General features: G+C 39.4%; 1 protein-coding gene across 4 annotated transcripts in view; it reads left to right on the top strand.

Moving 5' to 3' along the window:
- Positions 1–23,833, top strand: part of RPAP2 (RNA polymerase II associated protein 2) — a 94,565-nt gene that overhangs the window by 20,141 nt on the left and 50,591 nt on the right. For all 4 annotated transcript variants that reach the window (XM_017346087.3, XM_002715864.5, XM_070078038.1 and 1 more), the window contains exons 7-10: positions 5,137–5,172; positions 7,792–8,710; positions 12,212–12,294; positions 15,395–15,475. In XM_017346087.3, the coding sequence (XP_017201576.2) occupies positions 5,137–5,172; positions 7,792–8,710; positions 12,212–12,294; positions 15,395–15,475 (1,119 nt within the window). The remainder of the gene's footprint in view (positions 1–5,136; positions 5,173–7,791; positions 8,711–12,211; positions 12,295–15,394; positions 15,476–23,833) is intronic.

Genomic DNA, 23,833 nt, shown 5'->3' with positions numbered 1-23,833 from the left:
TCTGTCTGTTTGGTGACCTCATTGTGACCTTCTGTCTCTCCCAGCTTTGTTCTTCTGGGCTGGCATACACTTATTACAGTTTCCTTGACATCCAGAGTCTGCTATTAGTATTGTCCTCTCAGTCAATCCCAGGTTCTTTCTCCCTTAACTTTCTGCCATGCCCACTTTCCCAACCTCTAGCCAACCTTTTATTCCTGTGCTTAAGTTTCTCAATGTTATTCGAAAAGTTCTCATCTAAGACCATTAACATTTCAGTTTCATTTAATTCAGTTCTCAAAGCATTCCTAGGGAAATATAATGTTACTCATTTTCCTGATGGTGAAGCTAAGGCTCAGATGGGAGTGATGACTCAGTCCAGGACACTGATTATGTCTAGTATCTTCAAAAAGCTCATGGAAATGTGTATTAGGAAAAACTGATGGATTTCAATATTTTTACACCAAAAGAAACATCTTCCAATTCAGGTTTTCAAAAAATTTGTGAAGTAACTGTGTTTGTGTTTGTGTGTGTGTGTGTGTGTGTGTGTATTTGAGATTTTATTCCAAGTCTGTCACCAAAGCTTGCACTCTGCCTGCTTTTGGCTCTGTTGGCAGCTGTGTGCTCTCTTTTTTCCTTTGTTCCTTGTTGCTGATCTGATATATACAAACCTTTTCTGTTCTCATTAGCCCGTGACCCTGACCCACAGTAGACTGATTTCACCTACCACTTTACTGAAGCCATTGAAAGCATCCAACAGAATCGCCTTCAACTTTATTTTCTTCGTGTGCACTCTTTTTCTCTGTCTTATAACCATATGCATAGAGTACCCTCCTCTGTGTTACTGATTCTGTTTTCTCTCCAGGGCCTTGCTTTATGATTCATTCCTTTTCTTCCTCCTTTAAGATCACCTTTTATCCTGATCCTTTCCTCCTCAAATTGAAAAATAAAACCAATAAAAATATCCCTTAGATTTAGAGTCATACGGTTTTTGGTGATCTTACCAAAAACATTCAGGGAAGTTATGGGTTCAGATTCCAGGAGACTGAGGGTTTGTGGCTGAACAGGAGATATGAAATTGAAAATGATGAGTACAGTCTTGTTTAAAGAAAGTTTACATTGAAACGGGGAAGGGCTTAATGCTTGGCAGGCAGAGTCTTTTTTTTGAGAGGTAGGGTGGATTTATGCATTGTTACATGTTTTAAAAGAGAAAGGGGGGAAGGTTTGTGATGTGACGCTCCAGAGTGAGATTAATAGTATTAGCTTCAAATGCCTTTATATACAAATTTGTCTTTTTTTTTTTTTTATTTTTTTATTTTTTGACAGGCAGAGTGGACAGTGAGAGAGACAGAGAGAAAGGTCTTCCTTTGCTGTTGGTTCACCCTCCAATGGCCGCCGTGGCCGGCGTGCTGCGGCCGGCGCGCTGCGGCCGGCGCACCGCGCTGATCTGATGGCAGGAGCCAGGTACTTATCCTGGTCTCCCACGGGGTGCAGGGCCCAAGGACTTGGGCCATCCTCCACTGCACTTCCCTGGCCACAGCAGAGAGCTGCACTGGAAGAGGGGCAACCAGGACAGAATCTGGTGCCCTGACCGGGAGTAGAACCCGGTGTGCCAGCGCCGCAAAGGAATTTATGTCTTTAAAAGCCCAACTGATGACTCCTCTCTGAAACTTTTTTTGATTGGCTCAGCAGGAAGTCTTCTCTGATTTTCTGTAGCAGCTCATGTATTTCTCAGGGTACTTAACACATTTATTCTCTTGAATTATATGATGCAAGAGTATAATTACTACTGTGAGCAGTGTTTTCTGAATTTGACTCCTGCCTTCACCACTTACTAGCTATGTGATTTGGGGCAAATTTCTTATTCTCTCTGTACTCAGTATCCTTATCTCTAATGTGAGGATGATAATAGTAGCTAGCTTATTCTTATATAGATTAATACTTGAAAAGGTTTTAGAACACACTTTTTCATCTACTAAATTTTAACATACTAAGAATCTGAACCTATTCTTTCTATTACTTAGTGTGCCCAACATAGTCGATATATATATATATATATAAAACACACACACACACACGCACAGAATTTGATTTTTAAGGGAATTTGTTGAATGATGGAATGTATTCTGCATTTGCAAGTTAGCCATTAAATGTAAGAGTCCAATTGAAAATCACCACTATCTATGCAAATTTTCTTTCCCCCAGTGATGCTCAGACCCTGTTATAGGACCAAATTCAAATTACTGCATAGTGCTGAACCTTAATTTTATCCAGGAAGAATGGGATGAGGATGTAGGATAAAAGTGACAGAACTAGAAGTCGAAGTGGAGGAAGTAGTCAGTGGAAAATAGAACGAACACTCTGTTGTAAATGTTAGCTAATTATTTAAGCCTAAAAACCTTAATAAGGGGCTAGTGCATTGTGGCATAGTGGATTAAGTCATTGCTTGCTCCTCTTCCGATCCAGCTCTCTGCTATGGCCTGGGAAAGCAGTAGAAAATGGCCCAAGTCCTTGGACCCCCGAACCCACATGGGAGACCTGAAAGAAGCTTCTGGCATCTGGCTTTCGCCTGCCCCAGCCCTGGGCATTATGGCCATTTAGGGAGTGAACCAGCAGATGAAAGACCTCTCTCTCTGTAACGCTGCCTTTCAAACAAAACAAAAACTTAATGGGAGTTAAAATATCCTTTGGAGTAGTCAAAGCTAGTCACCATTCAAGTAGTATCTTTTTTTTTTTTTTTAAGCAGCAATAACTTCTGTAATTAGAAATTTTGTGAGTGGAAAGCAGTAAGGTAAACAGGATAATTGAGAGGCTAGGAAAAGGCTTTGCCTAATTTGGCTAAGGTATTAAGGGGGGCAGAAAAAAGGTAAATTTCTAAAATTGGCATAAATTATTTATTTTTAGTTTGGGGGATTCCTGAACTGCAGACATATCTCTAGAACAGGGGTGGGGAACATCAGCCCATGGGCTGTATAAGGCCTGCCAAGGCGACTGCAGGTGGGACTGGAAATTCAGTAAATCTGGAGCATGCTAATTTTTAAGTTGATAATTTTGTATTGCCCACAAATAGTGTTATAAATATCCAAATGGCCCTTGGCTGGGAAAAAAAAAAAAAAACATTCCCCATCCCTGCACTAGAGCAAGGATGGCCAATATTGACTTCATTCTGTATGTCTCTAATGTGTGGTGACAAGAAGAAATTTAATGGGAATGAATCCCTTAATCAGTTAACAGTGTCTCCCATAACTTAAGGAAGGATTAGCAAGAGAGCCTATTCTCTGCAGTGCCTTCTACACTTGAAACTAAACTAAGGGAAGATATATTATCCAGACACTACTTACATAGTTGATGCTGGGATGATTAATTATACAGAAAAAATACTTGTGACTAACATTCTTGACTGGCGGCCTTGAAATGTCATAATTCAAATGAATTCTGCTTCCATCTATCTATTGAGCTTGACTTTTTCAATTGACAGTGTTCTGTAAAATTATGACCTTCAGTGTATCCTTATTTTGGCCTTCAAGTGGTATATGTGATCCCATAATTTATGCCTTAGCTTCTCTTTAATGTGTATTTAGTTCCTTATATTTCTTTTTGTTTAATCCATTTTGCAATCTGTAGAAGGTACATTTTTGTTTTGTTTTTATTATGTATTTGAAAAGCAGAGAGACAGAGCTCCCATCTAGTTCACTTCCCTAATGCCTGCAACAGCTGGGGCTAGGCCAGGCCAAAGCTAGGAGCCAGGAACCCATTCTAAGTCTCCCATGTAGGTGGCAAGGACCACGTGCCCTACCTGGCCACCCCCCAGAATGCGTGTTAAGAGGAGGCTGGAATTAGAGACAGCCAGTACTCAAACCCAGGCACTCTGATGTGGCAGCCTTAACCAGTAGGCCAAATAACTGCCTCTTTTTTTTTTTCTTTTCTTTTTTTGAAAGACTTGTTTATTTGAGAGAAGAGTGATATATAGAGAGAAGCAGAGAGAGAGAGAGATCTTCCATCAGCTGGTTCACTCCTTAAATGGCTGCAATGGTGAGGCTGGGTGAGGCCATACCCAGGAACCTGGAACTCCATCCAGATCTCCCACATAGGTGATAGGAGCCCAAGCACTGGGGCCATTGTTCACTGTTTTCCCAGGTGCGTTAGCAGGGAGCTAGATTGGAATCAGAGCACCTGGGTCTCAAACTGGAGCTCTAATATGGAATGCCAGTGTCACAAGCTGTGGCTTAACCTGCTGCACCACATGCTGGCCCCTTTAAAAAAAAATTAACATGTAGTGCTTGTACATTTTTATGGGGTACCATGCAATATTCAACATGTGTACAGTTTAACAAGAAATTAGTATTTCTGTTTCCTTACCCTTTCTTTATGTGTGGAGCCTACCAGCTCCTTTTCTTCAGTTCTTTAAGAAGACACAATTTTTTTTGGTTATTTCAGAAGTATTTTACAGAGTTCTCCTGTCCTGTGAATTCATTTACTATTATGTTTATTCTGCTTTATATTGTGCTTTGAAAAGAGATTTTTCTCCCCCTTCTAAATATCTGTGGTGGCTAAATGTGGTTTCTGGTATTGCATAACAGAATTCTTTCTATAATTAAATTAAATTACTTGCTCTACATTGCTCACTTCTATTCTATACTATGACTGCTTTCTCAGAAATTGAGGCAAAAAGTCTCTCATTGGTCATATAAGGGAACTACAAGAGAATTACAAACATAATTTCTGCTCTCAAAGAGCTTATCATCTAGTTAAGAAACCAGATTTAAATGTAAGAAAAATAAAATGTGTAGATAATAGTTCTGGTAGCAGGCCATAAAGGAGGACATGATCAATCAGATCAATTGTATAGACAATCATAATGTCTGAATTTAGAGAAGGGAGTGATTTGCTTTCATTGTTAGTCAAAGAAAACATTAGGTGAATAGAATGTGAACTTAGTCCTGAAAATGAGTTAATTTCAGATAAGAGACTAATCCAGATTTCTCGTCAGTGAGTTTCACGGTATTTTGTCCTTGAATTTTTTTTCTTAGAGGAAATAATCTTTTTATGAACTGTTCCCTTTTAATTGTATTTTTGACCCAGTGTAGTTACAGTGAACACCTAACCGTGTTTGGCGTGTTAGTTGAATTTAATTTTCTATTTCTGTGTTTTTTGTCACAGCCATCCCGATTTTCAGCTGCTAAAGGAAGGACAAAGGTATGACTGAATCAGTATCACTTACCTTCTGTGTAGTACTCATGTTAATAGGAACATTAGGAGTGTACCAGGTGGTAGGAGCTCTTGGACTTATTGTGCTGCTACATTATGTAGGTGTCCCATTCTAGCCCACATAAAGAAATATTTGACCTGTCCAGCTTTTTCTTTTGTGGTGGTAAGATGATGTGTTTGATCTGTATGATTTATTGTACAGCTGTTCCTACTAAGGAAGTCTAATTGAACCTGTTGAAATATGACACAAACTTACACAAACACAGCCTCTATTTCAGATACTGTTTTTCTTTGTCTGCTGGATTTTGCCAGTTACATTTGTTGAAAGGTTTTTATGATCTTATTTTATAGGATTTCAGGATATTAATCTGTCTGTTATTTAATTATTTGAAAGAGTTTCTAAAACTTTAATATAAATCCCCAAATTGTGATTTTTTTTTTTAACTCTGCTTATGCTATTGCTTCCCAGTCATGGCCATCTCTCAAGACACATCATGAACTCTGAGATTAACCTTCCTGGTTATTAATCACTATGTTAGTTACATAGAATTGAGTAAGAGATTTTTTTTATGTATATCTTCAATTTATAGAAAAAATAAAATTTCCTTAAAATTCCAAGAAAAAACTTTAAAAACAAAAAAGTAGAAAAAAAAGAACCAGAAAAAAATACCAAGAGAAAATATGGAATGTATGAAAGTTTAATTCTAATTTTTTTAACTTACCCTTTTCTTATCCAAAAGACAGTCCCATGGCTATAAAGATTCTAATAAAGAATGCTATCAAATACTGAACAAACTTTTCCTCTTTCTTCCATTCTCATTCAGAGTGTTGTTCTTTTCTTTTATGTGCACTTGAGAAAAACTGTTCACCTCTCCTGTCTCAAGTTTAAATTAGCAAAGCTACTCTTTCCCTTCTCTCTTTCATAATACTTATTCAGAACTAATCAGAAAATTGAAAGACATAGTCATATGGACAACTGTATTTTATTGTTAGCATCTTGTTATAACCCTGGATTTTCAAACTTAAATATCTTCTGTTTGAAAATGTTGATTTGTCAGCCGGCGCCGCGGCTCACTAGGCTAATCCTCCGCCTAGCGGCGCTGGCACACCGGGTTCTAGTCCCGGTTGGGGCGCCAGATTCTGTCCCGGTTGCCCCTCTTCCAGGCCAGCCCTCTGCTGTGGCCAGGGAGTGCAGTGGAGGATGGCCCAGGTGCTTGGGCCCTGCACCCCATGGGAGACCGGGAAAAGCACCTGGCTCCTGGCTCCTGCCATCGGATCAGCGCGGTGCGCCGGCCACAGCGCGCCGGCCGCGGCGGCCATTGGAGGGTGAACCAACGGCAAAAGGAAGACCTTTCTCTCTGTCTCTCTCTCTCACTGTCCACTCTGCCTGTCAAAAAAAAAAAAAAAAAAGAAAAAAAAAAAGAAAATGTTGATTTGTCAACTTCATTTTCTGCAGTTAACTTACATTTTTTATTCTGTGGAATTTTCTAGGTGATGACCAACCAGAATTGGAAACTGTTTATCCATCTCTTTTTTGATTTTTCAAAATTAAATAATGTTCTTGTAATTTATCCTTTTGAAAAACAAGTAATAAAATTTTTAAAATAAGAACTTGTTAAAAAAGATTTTATTTATTATTTATTTGAGAGGTAGTTAGAGATAGTGAGGAGAGAGAGAGAGGTCTTCCATCTGCTGGTTTACTCCTCACATGGCTGCAACGGCCAGAGCTGGGCCAATCCAAAGCCAGGAGCCTGGAGCTTCTTCCAGGTCTCCCATGTGCGTGCAGGGGCCCAAGCATTTAGGCCATCTTCTGCTTTCCCAGGCCATACCAGAGAGCTGGATCGGAAGAGGACAGCCGGGACTAGAACCGGCACCCATATGGGATGCTGGCACTGCAGGCAGAGGATTAACCTATGCCACAGCGCTGGCCCCAAAATAAAAACTTTTTTTTTTGACAGGCAGAGTGGACAGTGAGAGAGAGAAACAGAGAGAAAGGTCTTCCTTTGCCGTTGGTTCACCCTCCAACCATCCAGCACCACGCTAATCCGAAGCCAGGAGCCAGGTGCTTCTCCTGGTCTCCCATGCGGGCGCAGGGCCCAAGCACTTGGGCCATCCTCCACTGCACTCCCGGGCCACAGCAGAGAGCTGGCCTGGAAGAGGGGCAACCGGGACAGAATCTGGCGCCCCGACCGGGACTAGTACCCGGTGTGCTGGCGCCACAGGTGGAAGATTAGCCTATTGAGCCGTGGCGCTGGCCCCAAAATAAAAACTTTGTTAAAGGCTATATAAATCGGATATAGAAACAACAACAAAAAAATCCCCAAAAAGTCTTAATTATCAAAGGATTTTTTTTCTTGCTGTGTGTACTCCTTTAACGATTTAAAAATAATTAGGAAGGAAGACAAAAGGAAAGAAAATGGAAGAAGTCTATCAAGTGACTATTAGATATAGAGAAACTACAACCTCTGATACCTATACGTTAGAGCCTATCTATAAATAAGGCCATGCCTAAGGAATAAAAATGTCTACCTTGAAAGTTACAAGTCTGAAATGCTCTGGGACACTTTGCTTTCCTGTTGTACTTACTCTTTACCTTTCCTTCTACAGTGGCGATTCTGGAGAAGAAGTACAGTTGTGCAGTAAAGCCATCAAAACATCAGATATTGATAATCCTGGGCATTTTGAAAAGCAGTATGACTCTGGTTCGTCTAGCACTTGTAGTGACAGTGCCAGTGATAATGAGCAAGACTTTGTTTCCTCTATTCTACCACGAAACAGACCAGATGAAATGTGTGCAAGGCCTCAGCTGCACAAAAAAAGCATAATGAAAAAGAAAGCTGGTCGAAAAGCAGACTCCAAACACATAGACACAGACCAGACGATAGAAGATATCACTGAGCAGTTAGGCAATTGCAGATTAGATAGTCAGGAGACAGCTGCTGCTTGTGAACTTCCTTTACAGAGAGTAAATACCCAGATTTCTTCAAATAGTCCTTTGCAAGAAGAACTAAAAGCTGTAGAAAATTCTGACAGTAAATACACTGCATCGGAAATAACTCTAGTGGGCATAAGTAAGAAAAGTGCTGAGCATTTCAAGAGGAAATTTGCCAGACCAAATCAAGTTTCTAGCTCAGTGCAGGTGTGTCCTGAAATTGCAAAGACAAATTTACTTAAAGTCCTGAAGGAGACTTTGATCGAGTGGAAGACAGAAGAAACTTTGAGGTTTTTGTATGGTCAGAATTATGCTTCTGTGTGTCTGAAGCCCTCTTCAGCATCTCTGGTTAATGAACTTGATGAAGATGACATCAACTCTGACCCAGATAGTCTTTCTCCTGCTTTGAGAGAATCTCAGAACAGCCTGGATGAGTCTCTACCTTTTACAGGTTCAGAGACAGCCATTAAACCACTGCCAAGTTATGAGAACTTGAAAAAAGAAACCGAAACGTTAAATCTAAGGATCAGAGAGTTTTTTAGAGGACGATATGTTTTGAATGAAGAAACCACCAAATCAGAAGATTCAGAAGAGGTATGTCTTGATGAATTGGTCCAAGCTGCTAACAGTTAGAAAACTCTGCAAAGCAACTCTTGGAGCAGGAGTAAGACTATCAAAGAGTTAATTATTAAATTTTCAGAAAATTTCTCTAGCCAGTCTATCTTTTGGTTTATAATGTCATCTCTTGGGTAATTGTTGTGGCATATAGGGTTAGGCAGCTGCTTGGGATGCTCTGATCCTGTATCAGCGTGCCAGTTGGGTCTAGTCTCCTCTGCATCTGATCTAGCATCCTGCTAATGATCCTGGGAGGCAGAAGATAATGATGTCTCAAGTGCTTAGGTCCCTGCCACCCACATGAGAGATCCAAATGGAGTTTGGGCTCCTGGCTTTGGCCTGGTCTAACCCTGGCTATTGCCAGCATTTGGGAAGTGAACATTTCTTAATGGCTTTCAGTATATTTTTCCACTTCTTTATCAAGCATTTGAACAAATCCTTTTCCACCAACTTGTCTTATTGAATGAATGATTTCTTAAATTCTCTGTTCAGTATCTGGGAGCCTTTAAAATAATTCATGACGTCACTCCATAAATTCCTCCAGAAGGCATTTACAGTTTCTGGTTTTGATTCATCCTTTGCAGATTTTTGTTGTTTTGTTTTGTACCTGAAGACTAATTACAGTAGTGGCACCATCTTTTCTTTTAGGTCTCTCACTTGAAGAACTCAAAAGCTATTTATAACCTTTGAATCTTGGGGACTAGTTTAATCTGTTCGTGGGCAGCATAATAGTGAATATTGTTATCTGAAATTTAGTTAAACCTCCTTAATTGAGCCCCTATTAATTCAAAAGGTAATAATTCAGACAGTGTGAAGAATGAATTTGTTACATATATGACAAGAAAAAAGAAAGTTGGCAAGAGAGTTATTTAACTGCCAAACAGAACACACTTTTAGAAGTGCCAGTTCTCATACAAAGAACTGGTAAGTATGTACAAACCATTCCATTAATAGACTCTATGAATCTGAACATTAAAAGCCATGTAGTATTACTACTGTTCATCACTCAAAAAACATTGATTGCACAAGTCTGTGTGCAGGACCCTGGGGATGCCATTTCTTTGATAATAGCTTTTTTGAGATATAATATACCATGTGATTCACCTATTTAAAATTTTCAGTTCAGTGGTTTTTAGTATATTCACAGATTTGGAAAATCATCACTACAGCATATTTTAGAATGTTGAGAACTAAAATCTTTATATCAACCTGGGAACATGGGATGTCCTTCCCTTTAAGACAGCTTTAATAGTGCCCAATAATATTTCATAATTTTAGGTGTAGAGGTCTTGAATGTGTTTCTTTGCATTTCTTCCTAGGTATTTTGTTTTTATATACTATCATTAAGTTTTCTATATTAAGCTTTATATAGAAAATCAAACTATTTGTACATTGATTTTGAAGCCATTAAACTAGCTTAAATTGCAAATTTCATAATTTATAGTAATCAAATTATTGTAACTTATCTGTAAGCTCTGTTGTATTTACTACATATGCAGTCATATCTTACATGAATGATAGTTTTATTTATTTCTACCTCAATCTTTATTGCCAGTATTTCTTTTTCTTGCCTTATTCCACTAGTTTAGACCTCCAGAACAATGGGCTTCCTGGTCTCATTCTGCATCTCAGGAGAAAACCTTTAATTACTTTATCACTATGATGAGTGTTGAAGTTTTTATTAGGTCCACTTTATCTGATTATGAAATTTCTCTTTATTTCTAATTTACTAGTAGTTATCATGAGTTGATATCCAGTTACATTTTTTACTATTAAATCAACCTTGCATTCTGTAATAAATCCAAGATGATTAAGCCTTTTTTATGTAAAACTGAGTTTCATCTTCCAATATTTACCTTGGAATTTTTGCTCATTTTTTTTTTTTAAGATTTATTTGAAAGAATAAAACAGGCTGGTGCTGTGGCTCAATAGGCTAATCCTCCACCTGCGGCGCCGGCAACCTGTGTTCTAGTCCCAGTTGGAGCACCAGATTCTTTCCCGGTTGCTTCTCTTCCTGTCCAGCTCTCTGCTGTGACCCGGGAGTGCAGTGGAGGATGGCCCAAGTGCTTGGGCCCTGCACCCGCATGGGAGACCAGAGACCAGGAAAAGCACCTGGCTCCTGGCTTCAGATCAGCGCGGTGCGCAGGCCACAGCAGCCATTGGGGAGTGAACCAACGGAAAAGGAAGACCTTTCTCTCTGTCTCTCTCTCTCTCTCACTGTCCACTCTGCCTGTTGAAAAAAAAAAAAAAAGTAAAACAGAGAGAAACAGAGATAGAGAAATCAGTCTTCCATCTGCTGATTCACTCCCTAAATGGCTACAATGGCCAGGGCTGGGCTAGGCCAAAGTTAGGAGCTTCCTCCAGGTCTACCACATGGGTGCAGGGGAGAATCATCTTCTACTGCTTTCCCAGGCACATTAGCAGGGAGCTAGATTGGAAGCAGAGCAGCTGAGCCTGGAACTGGTACCCATACAGGATGCTGGCGTTGCAGATGGTAGCCTAACCTGCTACATGACAGTGCCAGCTTTGCTCATATTTTCAGAATGAGTGAGAATGATCTAGAAATTTGACATGGTCTCATCATAAAAGATGATAATTTAGTAACTTGAGGAAAGTTTAATAAAGGAACTGTGTTCAGAAGTACAAGTATGGTCTACTTTGTGAGTCCTCGCTACTCCTAGATTTGAAGGAAAAAGACAGGTGTATCTTCCTCTGGAATGGATTTATATTTGCTCCTGACATGATTGATTTCAGTCTCAAATCACCTAACAGGAATTAAGAGGATTTGAACGTGGGATTCAGTAAGATGCAGTCTGTTTTCTATTCATCCTTATTCCTGAAATGTGGATCTAAACAAGACTTGGTCATCAGCTTGGGAAGTGTTGCTCACACCTCTCCCTCCTGGGCATGCCCTGAGCTCTAATGTGTATTGGAAAAACTCTGCTCAGGTTCTCAGTATCTAAATTGCCTCTTTTGGAAATAGTCAATTTCCTCTCTAGAATTACCTTCTGCAGAATGTCAGCCCAAAATCTTTACTGTTAGCTCTCTGATGCTTTTGAACAAATGTGGCGGTGTTTCCCCCTTTCAGTTCTCAGAGGGAGTGTTTGAATTGTCTTGTCTGAAATTTCTGGAAGCAGAACTTCCCATAATATAGTTATAAAAGTTTTTTTAATTTTAATATTCAAATCTACAGTTGTATAGCAGTTAGCAATTTGCAGAATCCTTTTGTATACTTAATAAAGGAGTTATTAATATCATAGTATTACAGATGAGGAAACCAACTCTCCAAAGAGGGCAAATGATTCAAGCAAGTTCACATCAGCCTAATGACTGAGCTGATAATGAAATCTAAATCATATCCTTCTCAAATCTAGTGTTTTCCTACTGTAATAAGATGTAAACTATATTTAATGCTTATTTTTATACTTACCAAGGAATGTAAATTTATTATGTTTTATTTTGTTTAAAAATTTGATTCAGCATGATCCCACCTTTCCACTGGTAGACTCAAGTTCCCAGAACCAGATCAGAAAACGCATCGTGCTTGAAAAATTGAGTAAAGTGTAAGTATATAATATTCCAATTTTGTAATATTTCTCAGTTAACTTGCTGTTAATGAGTTCATAATTTATAAATTTTATTCTTGAATTTTGGACATTTTAAACAATAATGTAAAAAGTTTACATGAATTTCTTTACTTGAGAACTTTAGATTTGTAAGGTATTCTATCCAGGAAATTATGTTTGTAGAGAACAAATTGCACACCATAAAGAGGAAAGTTGAGATTATATGAGTAGAAAAACAAACTACCACACTCCTACTTAATAATCCGGTGAAGTCAGGGAAAAAATATCAAAGCTAGACCTACTTAAATACTGATTTGTGGTAAATGTGTCACCTTAGTTTCGTGTGTGAATAAGAGTTGTTACAGTTTTAACAGTCTGTTAACTTATTCTGCATATGTATTCATGGAACCATTTTCACACTCAGCAACTTGAGTTTCTGTTCAGCTCAACTTTGCACTTTAGCTTTAAGCTTCTTGTGGTGGAAATTATTGTTCTTTAAATTAACCCAGTCATAAAAGACATTTTTAAATTGCTATCTTGGTTTCCCTGTAAAAGGAGCTTAGAAATCAGTTGTCCAAAGGTGTGAGGGCTATCAAGAACATTTCAACCTTCCTTTGCTTTTTTAGACAGCAGAAAACAAAGAAAAATATGTCACTCATTGATTAAGGAGTTGTAAATATGTACAAATTTTGATATTGTGACAGTTTAAGAAAAGCATTTTCTGGAAGCTATAATATTTTGAACAGTCGAAGTATAACAAAATTACTTATTGATATAATGGGAAGTTTGATGGTTTTACTTTAAAACACTTGAAGTGTTGTTCTAAACACTTAAAATCCTTTTTGGTTGGCTTTGTAAATAAGCATTTAGTATTTATTGAGTGGCTCTGTATGTCAAGTTCTTTGTAGATAATAAATCTGTTACTAGTGTTGCCTTTCTATCTGGTTTTCCTGACTGTACATTTGTTTCTGTTAAATAGTAATTTAGAAAACAGTATAACTCACCACCTATCTGATTCATTGGTCTAGAAGATACCAGCCTTGACTTTAATTACAAAGGTTTTGTAAATTGGGATGGATTGTTTATAGTGGAATGTACTTGGTAGATAAGGAATTATGTGGAAATAATTTTCTATACTTTTTAGCTAATGAAAATATCAATTTTAAATTTAAGACCATTTAGGTATTTCATTGATGTAATTCTCTTCCTCCTTTTTGGCTAAAATAGAGGATACTGAAAGGAATCGTGGTAGATGACCAAATTGTTGATAATGACACAAGAACTGAATTTGATATGTGATAGGAGAACATAGAGAAAAGGAAGCATAAAATAGAAAAAAAAAGAAAAATAAGCATTAAGACCAGTGAAAACAAAACAAAATATGTGGCATGGGTTTTTTGGTTGGTTGGTTGTAAAAATAAGACCTTTTTTGACTTCTGACATGAATAGCCAAATGTGTAGAGAAAAAGGGTTTTAAAAATAATTTGAGGAAATTAAGTATGTACTGGGTATTAGATGATATTAAGGAACTATTGTTAATCTATTGTTAATTTGGTTATACAGGGAAATGCCTACGTAGTTAGTATACAAATGGAAATAGGGGGTCAAATGACATGAACTCAGGAATTTATTTTACTTTACTTTAAAATATTACTGTAACAAAATGAAAGGAAAGAAAAATGAAGCAAATGTAGCACAATACAGGGAGGTTGACTCTGAAAATACATCTGTGGGTTATTATTACTATTCTTTCTCTATTGAAACATGTTTAAATCTTCAGTAGTAAGAAATTTTTTTCCTAAGATTTATTTATTTATTTGAAAGGCAGAGATACAGATAGAGATCTTCCATACACTGGTTTACTCCCCAAATGCCTGTAATGGTTTGAACTGGCCAGGAGCTTCCTCTGGGTCTCCCACATAGGTGGCAGGAGCCCAGGCACTTGGAACATTTTCAGCAGCTTTCTCAGGCACATTGGCAGGGAGCTGGATCAGAAGTGGAACGGCCAGGACTAGAACTGGCGTCCATGAGGGATGCCAGCACTGCAGGTAGAGGCTTAACCTTCTACACCATAGCACTGGCCCCAAGAAATTTTTCTTAAATAAGGTAATACATACTTATTGGAGAAGATTTAGTCAGTACTAAAATGATACAAAGAAGGAAGTGAGTATCACTTGTAATCTCACCACACTACAGTAACTACTATTAATATTTTGATATTTATCCATGACATGTGCGTGATATATATGTTATCTGTATATTCATTCCCTTTGGCTCCCTCTCTTATAAAAACAAACCTAGGAATAGATTATGTTTGATACGTAATATGACATACAAAAGCATTATATATATTTTTATTAAAAGGACAGTATTATACATATTTTTTCACTTAACATTTATCATAGGTTTTCACATTTTGAAAAATAGATTCACATCACTTTAAAGATTTTATTACAGTTTACTGAGTGGATATATCGTAATTTGTTTAACCAACCATCCATTGATATACATTTGTTTCCAATTTTTCATAATAAAAATATTTCGACAATAAGTATCTTTCTTATGTTTATCTGATTATTTCCTTAGGATAAATTTTTTTTCACAGTAAAACTACTGGGTCAAAAGGTAGCCACATTTAATACGTTAATATATGTTGTCAAATTGCTCTTTAAAAGTATCGCACTAATCTTCACTTCCACCAAGATGATTCTACAGAGAGTAATATACCATACCCCCAGGACCATTTTGAGGGCAGTTCCTCTGAACTTGGGTTCTTTTCATCTTCATCTAAAATTTGAAATTAAACAAGAAAGCAAAACTAACAAAAAAAGAGTATAGACAGCAGCCAAAATGATTTTCCATTTCAGTGTTTCACACTCAGACATAACCTACAAATTGAAGTGTTGGTTACTATGAAATACTTCCTTATGATTTCTTATCAGTCATAATCAAGCTTAACTATTTGATTCAAATCATGATTGCTTGCTTCCATTTAAATGCTGTTATTGCCTATGGAAAACCCAGACCCAGGCAAAAACAAAAGTTTTTGTATACATAAACCATATATTTATGTGTGATTTTTTTTTTTAACTTTCAGATTGCCTGCACTTCTGGGTCCTCTTCAGATTACATTAGCAGATATTTATACACAACTTAAAAACCTTGTCCGAACTTTCAGGTAAGTGGTAATTACAGTTTTCCTTGTAAGTTGTTTTGACGTTATTGCTTGTTTTGCAGAATCATAAATAGACTAAGTCACAAAGAAAGTGACTTGCCTTCAATATCTTAAATTTGAATATAACATTTTATCTGTGACACAAAGCCAGTACCATTGTAGATATTGTGAAATAGTAGATATAAATCAAATGGTCATCCCTAGGCAAGACATTATAGGCCACACAAAAAAAATGTAGTGCCCACCCTCAAGGAAGAAGTCTTCTGTGAGAAGATAACTTAAGTACAGTGAACAGTACAACAGAGTGAGTGATTTATATTGAATTGTGTGAAATAGACGTGAAGAGCTAATATCTACAAGGAAAGGGAGAATAGCTGATTTATATCAATTATGAAGTGGAACAGTTGGGATTTAAAACTATTAAGCTAAAAATATTCAGCCAGGGTAAGTCTAGATTCTCTACCAAGAAACAGAGAGAGATCTCTAAATACCTCATTAGCAGAGATGTGGCAAATACAAATTTTGGTCAAATATCGATGACCAGATATTAAGATCAATATGTGCCAATGCCAGATAGCACCAACAGAGTAACTTCAAGGGTAGAAGAATCATTTCACCCAAGAATGTAATTATTGTTGTTATACTTTATTGTTGTCAACAGTAGTAGATATTTTAAAGTTTAAAAATTATAGTACAGGAACAATTTCTTGACACTTGTCAGCTATTAGATTTTTCTTGTAGACAGTATACTATATACTGGTAATACCTAAGCAATCATGTTCAAGCATATTTAAAAACACCATGGGGGGGTTGGCACTGTGGCACAGTAGGGTCAAGCCCTGGCCTGAAGTGCCGGCATCCCATATGGGCACCGGTTCTAATCTCAGCTGCTCCTCTTCTAATCCAGCTTTCTACTATGGCCTGGGAAAGCAAGAGAAGATGGCCCAAGTCCTTGGGCCCCTACACCAACATGGGAGACCCAGAAGAAGCTCCTGGCTCCTGGCTTTGGATCAGCAAAGCTCTGGCCATTGTGGCCCTCTGGGGAGTGAACCAGCGAGTGGAAGGCCTCCCTCTCTCTCTGTCTCTACCTCTCTCTGTAACTCTGTCTTTCAAATAAATAAAATAAATCTTTTTTCTTTTTCTTTTTTTTTTTTATTTTTTGCCAGGCAGAGTTAGACAGTGAGAGAGAGAGACTGAGAGAAAGGTCTTCCTTCCACTGGTTCACTCCCCTAATGGCCGCTACGGCCGGCGCTGCGCCGATCTGAAGCCAGGAGCCAGGTGCTTCCTCCCAGTCTCCCATGCGGGTGCAGGAACCCAAGCTCTTGGGCCATCCTCCACTGCACTCCCGGGCCACAGCAGAGAGCTGGACTGGAAGAGGAAACCGGGACAGAATCCGGTGCCCCAACCGGGACTAGAATCCAGGGTGCCAGCGCCGCAGGCAGAGGATTAGCAATAAAATAAATCTTTAAAAAACAGCCGGCGCCGCGGCTCACTAGGCTAATCCTCCACCTTGCGGTGCCAGCACACTGGGTTCTAGTCCCGGTCGGGGTGCCGGATTCTGTCTGGTTGCCCCTCTTCCAGGCCAGCTCTCTGCAGTGGCCAGGGAGTGCAGTGGAGGATGGCCCAAGTGCTTGGGCCCTGCGCCCGCATGGGAGACCAGGAGAAGCACCTGGCACCTGCCATCGGATCAGCGCGGTGCGCCGGCCGCAGCGCGCCGGCCGTGGTGGCCATGGGAGGGTGAACCAACGGCAAAGGAAGACCTTTCTCTCTGTCTCTCTCTCTCACTGTCCACTCTGCCTGTCAAAAAAACAAACAAACAAACAAACAAAAACAACACCATGTGGGCTGGTGCTGTGGCGTAGCAGGTAAAGCAGCCACCTGCAGTGCCAGCATTCCATACGAGCACCAGTTCGAGTCCCGGCTGCTCCACTTTCATCCAGCTCTCTGCGATGGCCTGGGAAAGCAGTAGAAGATGGCAGAAGTCCTTGGGCCCTTGCACCCACATGGGAGAACCAGAAGAATCTCCTGGCTCCTGCTCTCTCTATCTCTCTCTCTGCCTCTGCCACTGCCTGTCACTCTGCCTTTCAAATAAGTAAATAATTCTTTTTTAAAGTGATTTTTTAAAAAAGAATTATTTACTTATTTGAAAGGCAGAGTGGCAGAGGGAGAGGGGAAGAGACAGAGATTGTGCAACCACTGGTTGACTCTCCCCAAATGGCTACAACATCTGAGGTTAAGCCAGGCTAAAGCCAGGAGCCTGGAACTTCATCCTGTTCTCCCACGTGGGTAGTTGGTGGCCAGGTACTTGGGACATCTTCTGCTGCTTTCCCCTGCACATTAGGGAGCCTGATCAGAAGCAGAGCAGCTGGGACCCAAACAAGTGCTCATATGGGGATGCCAGTGTTGCAAGTGGTGGTTTTAACCACTGTACCAAAATGCTGGCCTCATCATCAATAGCTTTTTTTGTATGCTTGAGAGTAATTCAGAAAAATAGTTTTTCAATAAGGTGTTTTCTTTTTTTATTTTAAAGATTTATTTATTTTATTTGAAAGGCAGAGTTACAGAGAGGCAGAGAGAGAAGTCTTTCATACCGTGGTTCACTCCCTAAACAACCGCAATGGCCGGAGCTGGGCTGATCCAGGAGCCAGGAGCTTCTTCTGGGTCTCCCATGTGGCTGCAGGGGCCCAAGGACTTGTGCCATCTTCTACTACTTTCCCAGGCCATAGCAGAGAGCTGGATTGAAAGTGGAGCAGCCAGGTCTTGAACCGGCATCCATAGGGCGCCCATAGGCGATGGCTTTACCCACTACACAGCAGCGCCTCTCCCAAAACATGTAATTTTTATTTGCCAATTATACCTCAATAAATCTAGAAAAATACAAGTATGATAAAGTTTACAAAAGGGCAATATAGGGAATTAACGGAAGCTTACAACAGGGAATTAGCCTTTGAATTGGGGAAAACATTATTGTATCCTCTGGGACAGTCCTCCCTGTAAGGAAATGACATTAAGACAGATGTGAAAAATACTTAGTCATTTGCAGTGTATCATGTCTCACATTCTCTGAAATGGTAGCCTTGCTATACCAGCAGTCCAAACACTGATCTGACCCTCACATATGTAAAAAATGGAGCATCTGGTAGTATGTTGAGTGTACTTGGAAGGAGCCATCAAATTGAGAACTAGTGATCTCACCATGCCAGAAACCTGGACCCAGACCTTTCCATCAGGTGAACTTGAGGCAGTGGGCCTGATGGAATTGGTACAGAAAGATTTTGTAAGAAATCTACCATTGATTTTCTCTGTATCATTAGTCTCAAAGATACAAATCAGTCTTGTGTGTTAAGATTGATTTATTTTGAAAGAGTTACATAGAGAGAGGGAGACACAGCAAGATGTCTTCCATCCACTGGTTCACTCCCCAGATGGCTGCAACAGCCAGCACTGGTCCAGGCCAAAGCTGGGAGGCAGGAGTTTTATGCGGGTGTCCCACATGGGTTTCAGGGGCCCAAACACTTGGACCACCTTCTGCTGTTTACCCAGGCCATTAGCCAGGAGCTTGATAGGAAGGGGAGCAGCCAGGATAGGAACTAGCACCCATTTTGGGTACCAGCATTGCAGGTGGTAGCTGTGCCTGCTGTGCCACAGTGCTGGCCCCAAAAATACATATATATATTTTAAGGTCATTTCATTTATCTCCTCTCCAGACTCCAAGTAAGAACTTCACTTAACAGGGTTCTGTTATGGGGCCGCCTTATAGTGGGTAAAACTGCTGCTTACAACGCTGGCATCCCATATGGGCACCGGTTTGAGACCTGGCTGCTACACTTCCAATCCAGTTCCCTGATAATGCTCCTGGGAAAGCAGCAGAAGATGGCTCAAGTGCTTGGGCCCCTACACCTATGTGGAAGATCCAGAAGAAGCTCCTGTCTCCTGGATTCAGCCTGGCCCACCCCTAGCTGATGTGGCCTTTTGGGGAATGAACCAGCAGTTGGAAGATCTCTCTCTCTCTCAGTCTCTTTCTCTCTCCCTCTCTCTGTGTAGGTGTGTCTTCCTCTCTCTGTGTAACTCTTAACTTTCGAATAAATTTTTTATAAATTTTAAAATTTTTTATATTTATTTTTAAGGAATACAAATTTCATAAGTATAACTTTAGGAATATAATCATTCTTCTCACCATACCTGCCTTCCCACCCACACTCCCAGCCCTCCTCCTCTTTCCTCTCCCCTTGCCTGTCCCATTCTCCATTAAGATTCATTTTCAATTAACTTTGTATACAGAAGACTGACTCTGTACTAAGTAAAGATGTCAACAATTTGCACACACACGCACCACACCAAAAAAAAAGCTGTTTGAGAACTAGTTTTACAGTTAATTCTCATAATACAACTCATTGAGGACAGAGGTTCTGCATGGGGAGTTAGTGCATAGTGACTCCTGTTGTTAATTTAACAACTAATACTCTTATGTATGATGTCAGTGACTACCCGAGGCTCTTGACATGAGCTGCCTAGGCTATGAAAGCCTTTTGAATCCACAAACTTGGTCAGTATTTGGACAAGGCCATAAGCAAAGTGGAAGTTCTTGCCTCCCTTCAGAGAAAAGTACATCCTTCTTTGATGAGCACTTCTTTCCACTGGGGTCTCACTCACAGAGATCCTTCATGTAGAACACTTTTTGCCACAATATCTTGGCTTTCCATGCCTGAAATGCTCTAACAGGCTTTTCAGCCAGACCAGGAAGCCTTAAGGGTGGATTCTGAGGTCAGAGTTTTACTTAAAGCAATTGTCATTCTATGTGTCTGATGTGTGAGCTGCTTCCCATGTTGGAACATTCTCTCCTTTTTAATTCTATCTATTATTATTACCAGATACTTGATACTATTTATATGATCACTTTAACATTTAATCCTATCTATATGTTCACTTTACATTTAATATGAACACTTTAACACTTAAGATGGCATTTTTACCATCCAGCTTAATGGGATTTGGAGTCCCATGACAAGTTTTTAAACTATACCCTTAGAAGTAGGTCCTTAGGAATGTATGCAGAACAATACTGCTTTACAGTTAAAAACTTTCTCTTCCCTCTCTTATTCCCAACTCTTATTTTTTACTGAGATCTATTTTAATTGACTTTATACACATTTGATTAACTCTGTGTTAAGTAAAGAATTAAACAAATAGTATGAAGAAAAAAAATGAAAAAACAAAATGAAACTATTCCTCAGCAGTCAAGACAAGGGCAGCTAAAGTCATCCCTTCTCAAAGTGTCAATTGTACTTCTACAGATTTACTTTTAGGTGCTCTGTTATCACGGATCAGGGAGAACATGTGGTATTTGTCCCTTTGGGACTGGCTTATATCACCAAGTATGATGTTTTCCAGATTCATCCACTTTGTTGCAAATGAACAGATTTCATTTTTTTATGCTGTGTAGTATTCCAGAGTGTACATATGCCATAATTTCTGTATCCAGTCTTCAATTGACAGGCATTTAGGTTGGTTCCATGTCTTAGATATTGTGAACTGAGCTGTAATAAACATGGAGGTGCACATAACTTTTGTTTACTGATTTCATTTTCCTTGAGTAAATTCCCAGGAGTGGGATGGCTGGGTCATAGGGTAGGTCTGTATTCAGATATTTGAAGTTTCTCCATACAGTCTTCATATTGGCTTTACCAGTTTACATTCCCACCAATAGTGGATTAGGGTACCTTTTTCCCCATATCCTCGCCAGCATTTGTTGTTTGTTGATTTCTGTATGAAGGCCACTCTAATTGGGGTGAGGTGAAACTTCATTGTGGGTTTGACTTGCATCTCCCTGACAACTAATAATCCTGAGCATTTTTTCATGTGTGTGTTGGTCATTTGGATTTCCTCTTTTGAAAAATGTCTGTTTAAGTCCTTGGCCCATCTCTTAAATGGGTGTTTGTTTTGTTGTGGAGTTTATTGATCTCTTTGTAGATTCTGGTTATTAATCTTTTATTGGTTGCATGGCTTGCAAATAATTTTTCCTATTCTGTCAGTTGCCTCATCACTTTCCTGAGTGTTTCTTTTGCAGTACAGAAACTTCTCACTTTGATGTAATCCCATTTGTTAATTGTGGATTTGATTGTCTGTGCCTCTGGGTCTTTTCCAAGAATTCTTTGCCTGTGCCAATGTCTTGCAGGGTTTCCCCACTGCTTTCTAATAATTTGATGGTATCAGCTCATAGATTTAGGTCTTTAATCCATTTTGAATGGATTTTTGTTTAAGGTATAAGGTAAGCATCCTGCTTCATACTTCTGCATGTGGAAATCCAGTTTTCCTAGCACCATTTGTTGAAGAGACTGTCCTTGCTCCAGGGATTGGTTTTAGCTCCTTGGTCAAATATAAGTTGGTTGTAGATGCTTGGATTGATTTCTGGCATTTCTGTTCTGTTCCATTGGTCTATCTACCTATATTTGTATCAGTACCAGGCTGTTTTGATTATAACTACCTTGTAGAATGTCTCGAAATCTGGTATTGTGATGCCTCTGGCTTTGTTTTTGTTGTATGATATGGCTTTAGCTATTCGAGGTCTCCTCTGCCTCCATATGAATTTCAGCATCATTTTTTCTAGATCTGAGAAGAATGTCTTTGGTATTTTGGTTGGTGTTACATTGAATCTGTGTAAATTGCTTTCAGAAGAATGGACATTTTGATGATATTGATTCTTCCAATCCATGAACACAGAAGATTTTTCCATTTTTTTGTATCTTCTATTTCTTTCTTTAATGTTTTGTAATTCTCATCATAGAGATCTTTGACGTTCTTGGTTAAATTTGTTCCAAGGTATTTGAATTTTTTTTTTTTTTTTTTTTTTTTTAGCTATTATGGGAGTGTCTTCCTCTTTCTGTGTAACTCTGACTTTCAAATAAATAAATAAATCTTTTTTTTTTTTTTAAGAAGGTTCTGTTGTGAAGCAGCCTTCTTGTGACACCAAAGCTAACTAAGACAATAGGCATGCTGTCAGTCCTGTAAGAGGTGGCTTATACACTGCAAATGTGAGACTTTCAGAGGTCCTTTTCCTCTTAGATCCACAGAATACTTTAATACCTCTCTTGTTCCTGTTATGGAATTGTAAGTCCCTTCCAGTTACTTTCTGCATTATTTACGTGAAAGTAAAACAAAGACTGGATAAAAAGATATGATTTCTGAGATTTGCTTCAGAATTACCCAGCTTATGAGTGGTTTTCAAAAGGGGTTGTGTGGATGAAACATAGTTGGCCACATTGATAACTGTCAAAAGTTGGGATGAACATTTGGGGATTTATTTTATACTCATTGGCCAGCGCCGTGGCTCACTAGGCTAATCCTCCGCCTAGCGGCGCCGGCACACCGGGTTCTAGTCCCGGTCGGGGCACCGGATTCTGTCCCGGTTGCCCCTCTTCCAGGCCAGCTCTCTGCTGTGGCCAGGGAGTGCAGTGGAGGATGGCCCAGGTGCTTGGGCCCTGCACCCCATGGGAGACCAGGAAAAGCACCTGGCTCCTGGCTCCTGCCATCGGATCAGCGCGGTGCGCCGGCCGCAGCGCGTCGGCCGCGCCGGCCGTTGGAGGGTGAACTAACGGCAAAGGAAGACCTTTCTCTCTGTCTCTCTCTCTCACTGTCCACTCTGCTTGTCAAAAAAATAAAAAAAATAAAAAAATAAAAAGTATTTTATACTCATTGTACTTTTATAAATGTTTTTAAGTTACTAAAAATTTGGAGAAAATAAGCATTATGATGGTAAGAGATGATATTAGTACCTGTTCCAAAAATCAGAATTTGATATTAAATTATTTTTGAAAAATTTTTAAATTAGTTTACTTATTTGAAAGAGTTACAGCAAGACAGCAACAAAGAGATCTGCCATCCACTGATTTCATTCCCCAGATAGCTGCAATGGCCAGGGCTAAATCCAGGAGCTTTATTGGGGGCTCCCACATGGGTGGCGGGGAACCAAACACCTGGGCCATCTTCCACTGCTTTTCCCAGGCCATTAGCAGGGAGCTGGATCAGAAGTGGAGCATCCAGGACTTGAACCACAGCCCATATGGTATGCCAGTGTCAAAGGTGGTGGCTTTACTGCTGTGCCACACTGCCAGCCCCTGAAAATCTTTACTCCTTAATACTTGCAAGTGAAAGTCCAGAACCTTAATAAAAATAGCTTGAATTGCTTTTGCTGCCTTTTAGAAAAATGCCAGTTGCTTATAGGATAACTGATTTGGGGTCTTCAGATTCTGACAGACAACTTTAGCAGGTATGTTTCTATTGCTAGAGCTAACAAGTGAAGCTTCTGAAAAAGTGCCATATTGATGACAGTGACTAGTGTTGAGAAGTTTTTTCAATCGATAC

This window comes from Oryctolagus cuniculus, chromosome 7 (assembly GCF_964237555.1).
Source record: "Oryctolagus cuniculus chromosome 7, mOryCun1.1, whole genome shotgun sequence".
NCBI classification, from domain to species: Eukaryota; Metazoa; Chordata; class Mammalia; order Lagomorpha; family Leporidae; genus Oryctolagus; species Oryctolagus cuniculus.
The sequence above is the reverse complement of the archived record's forward strand: the minus strand, read 5'-3'. Positions and strand labels throughout refer to the sequence as shown.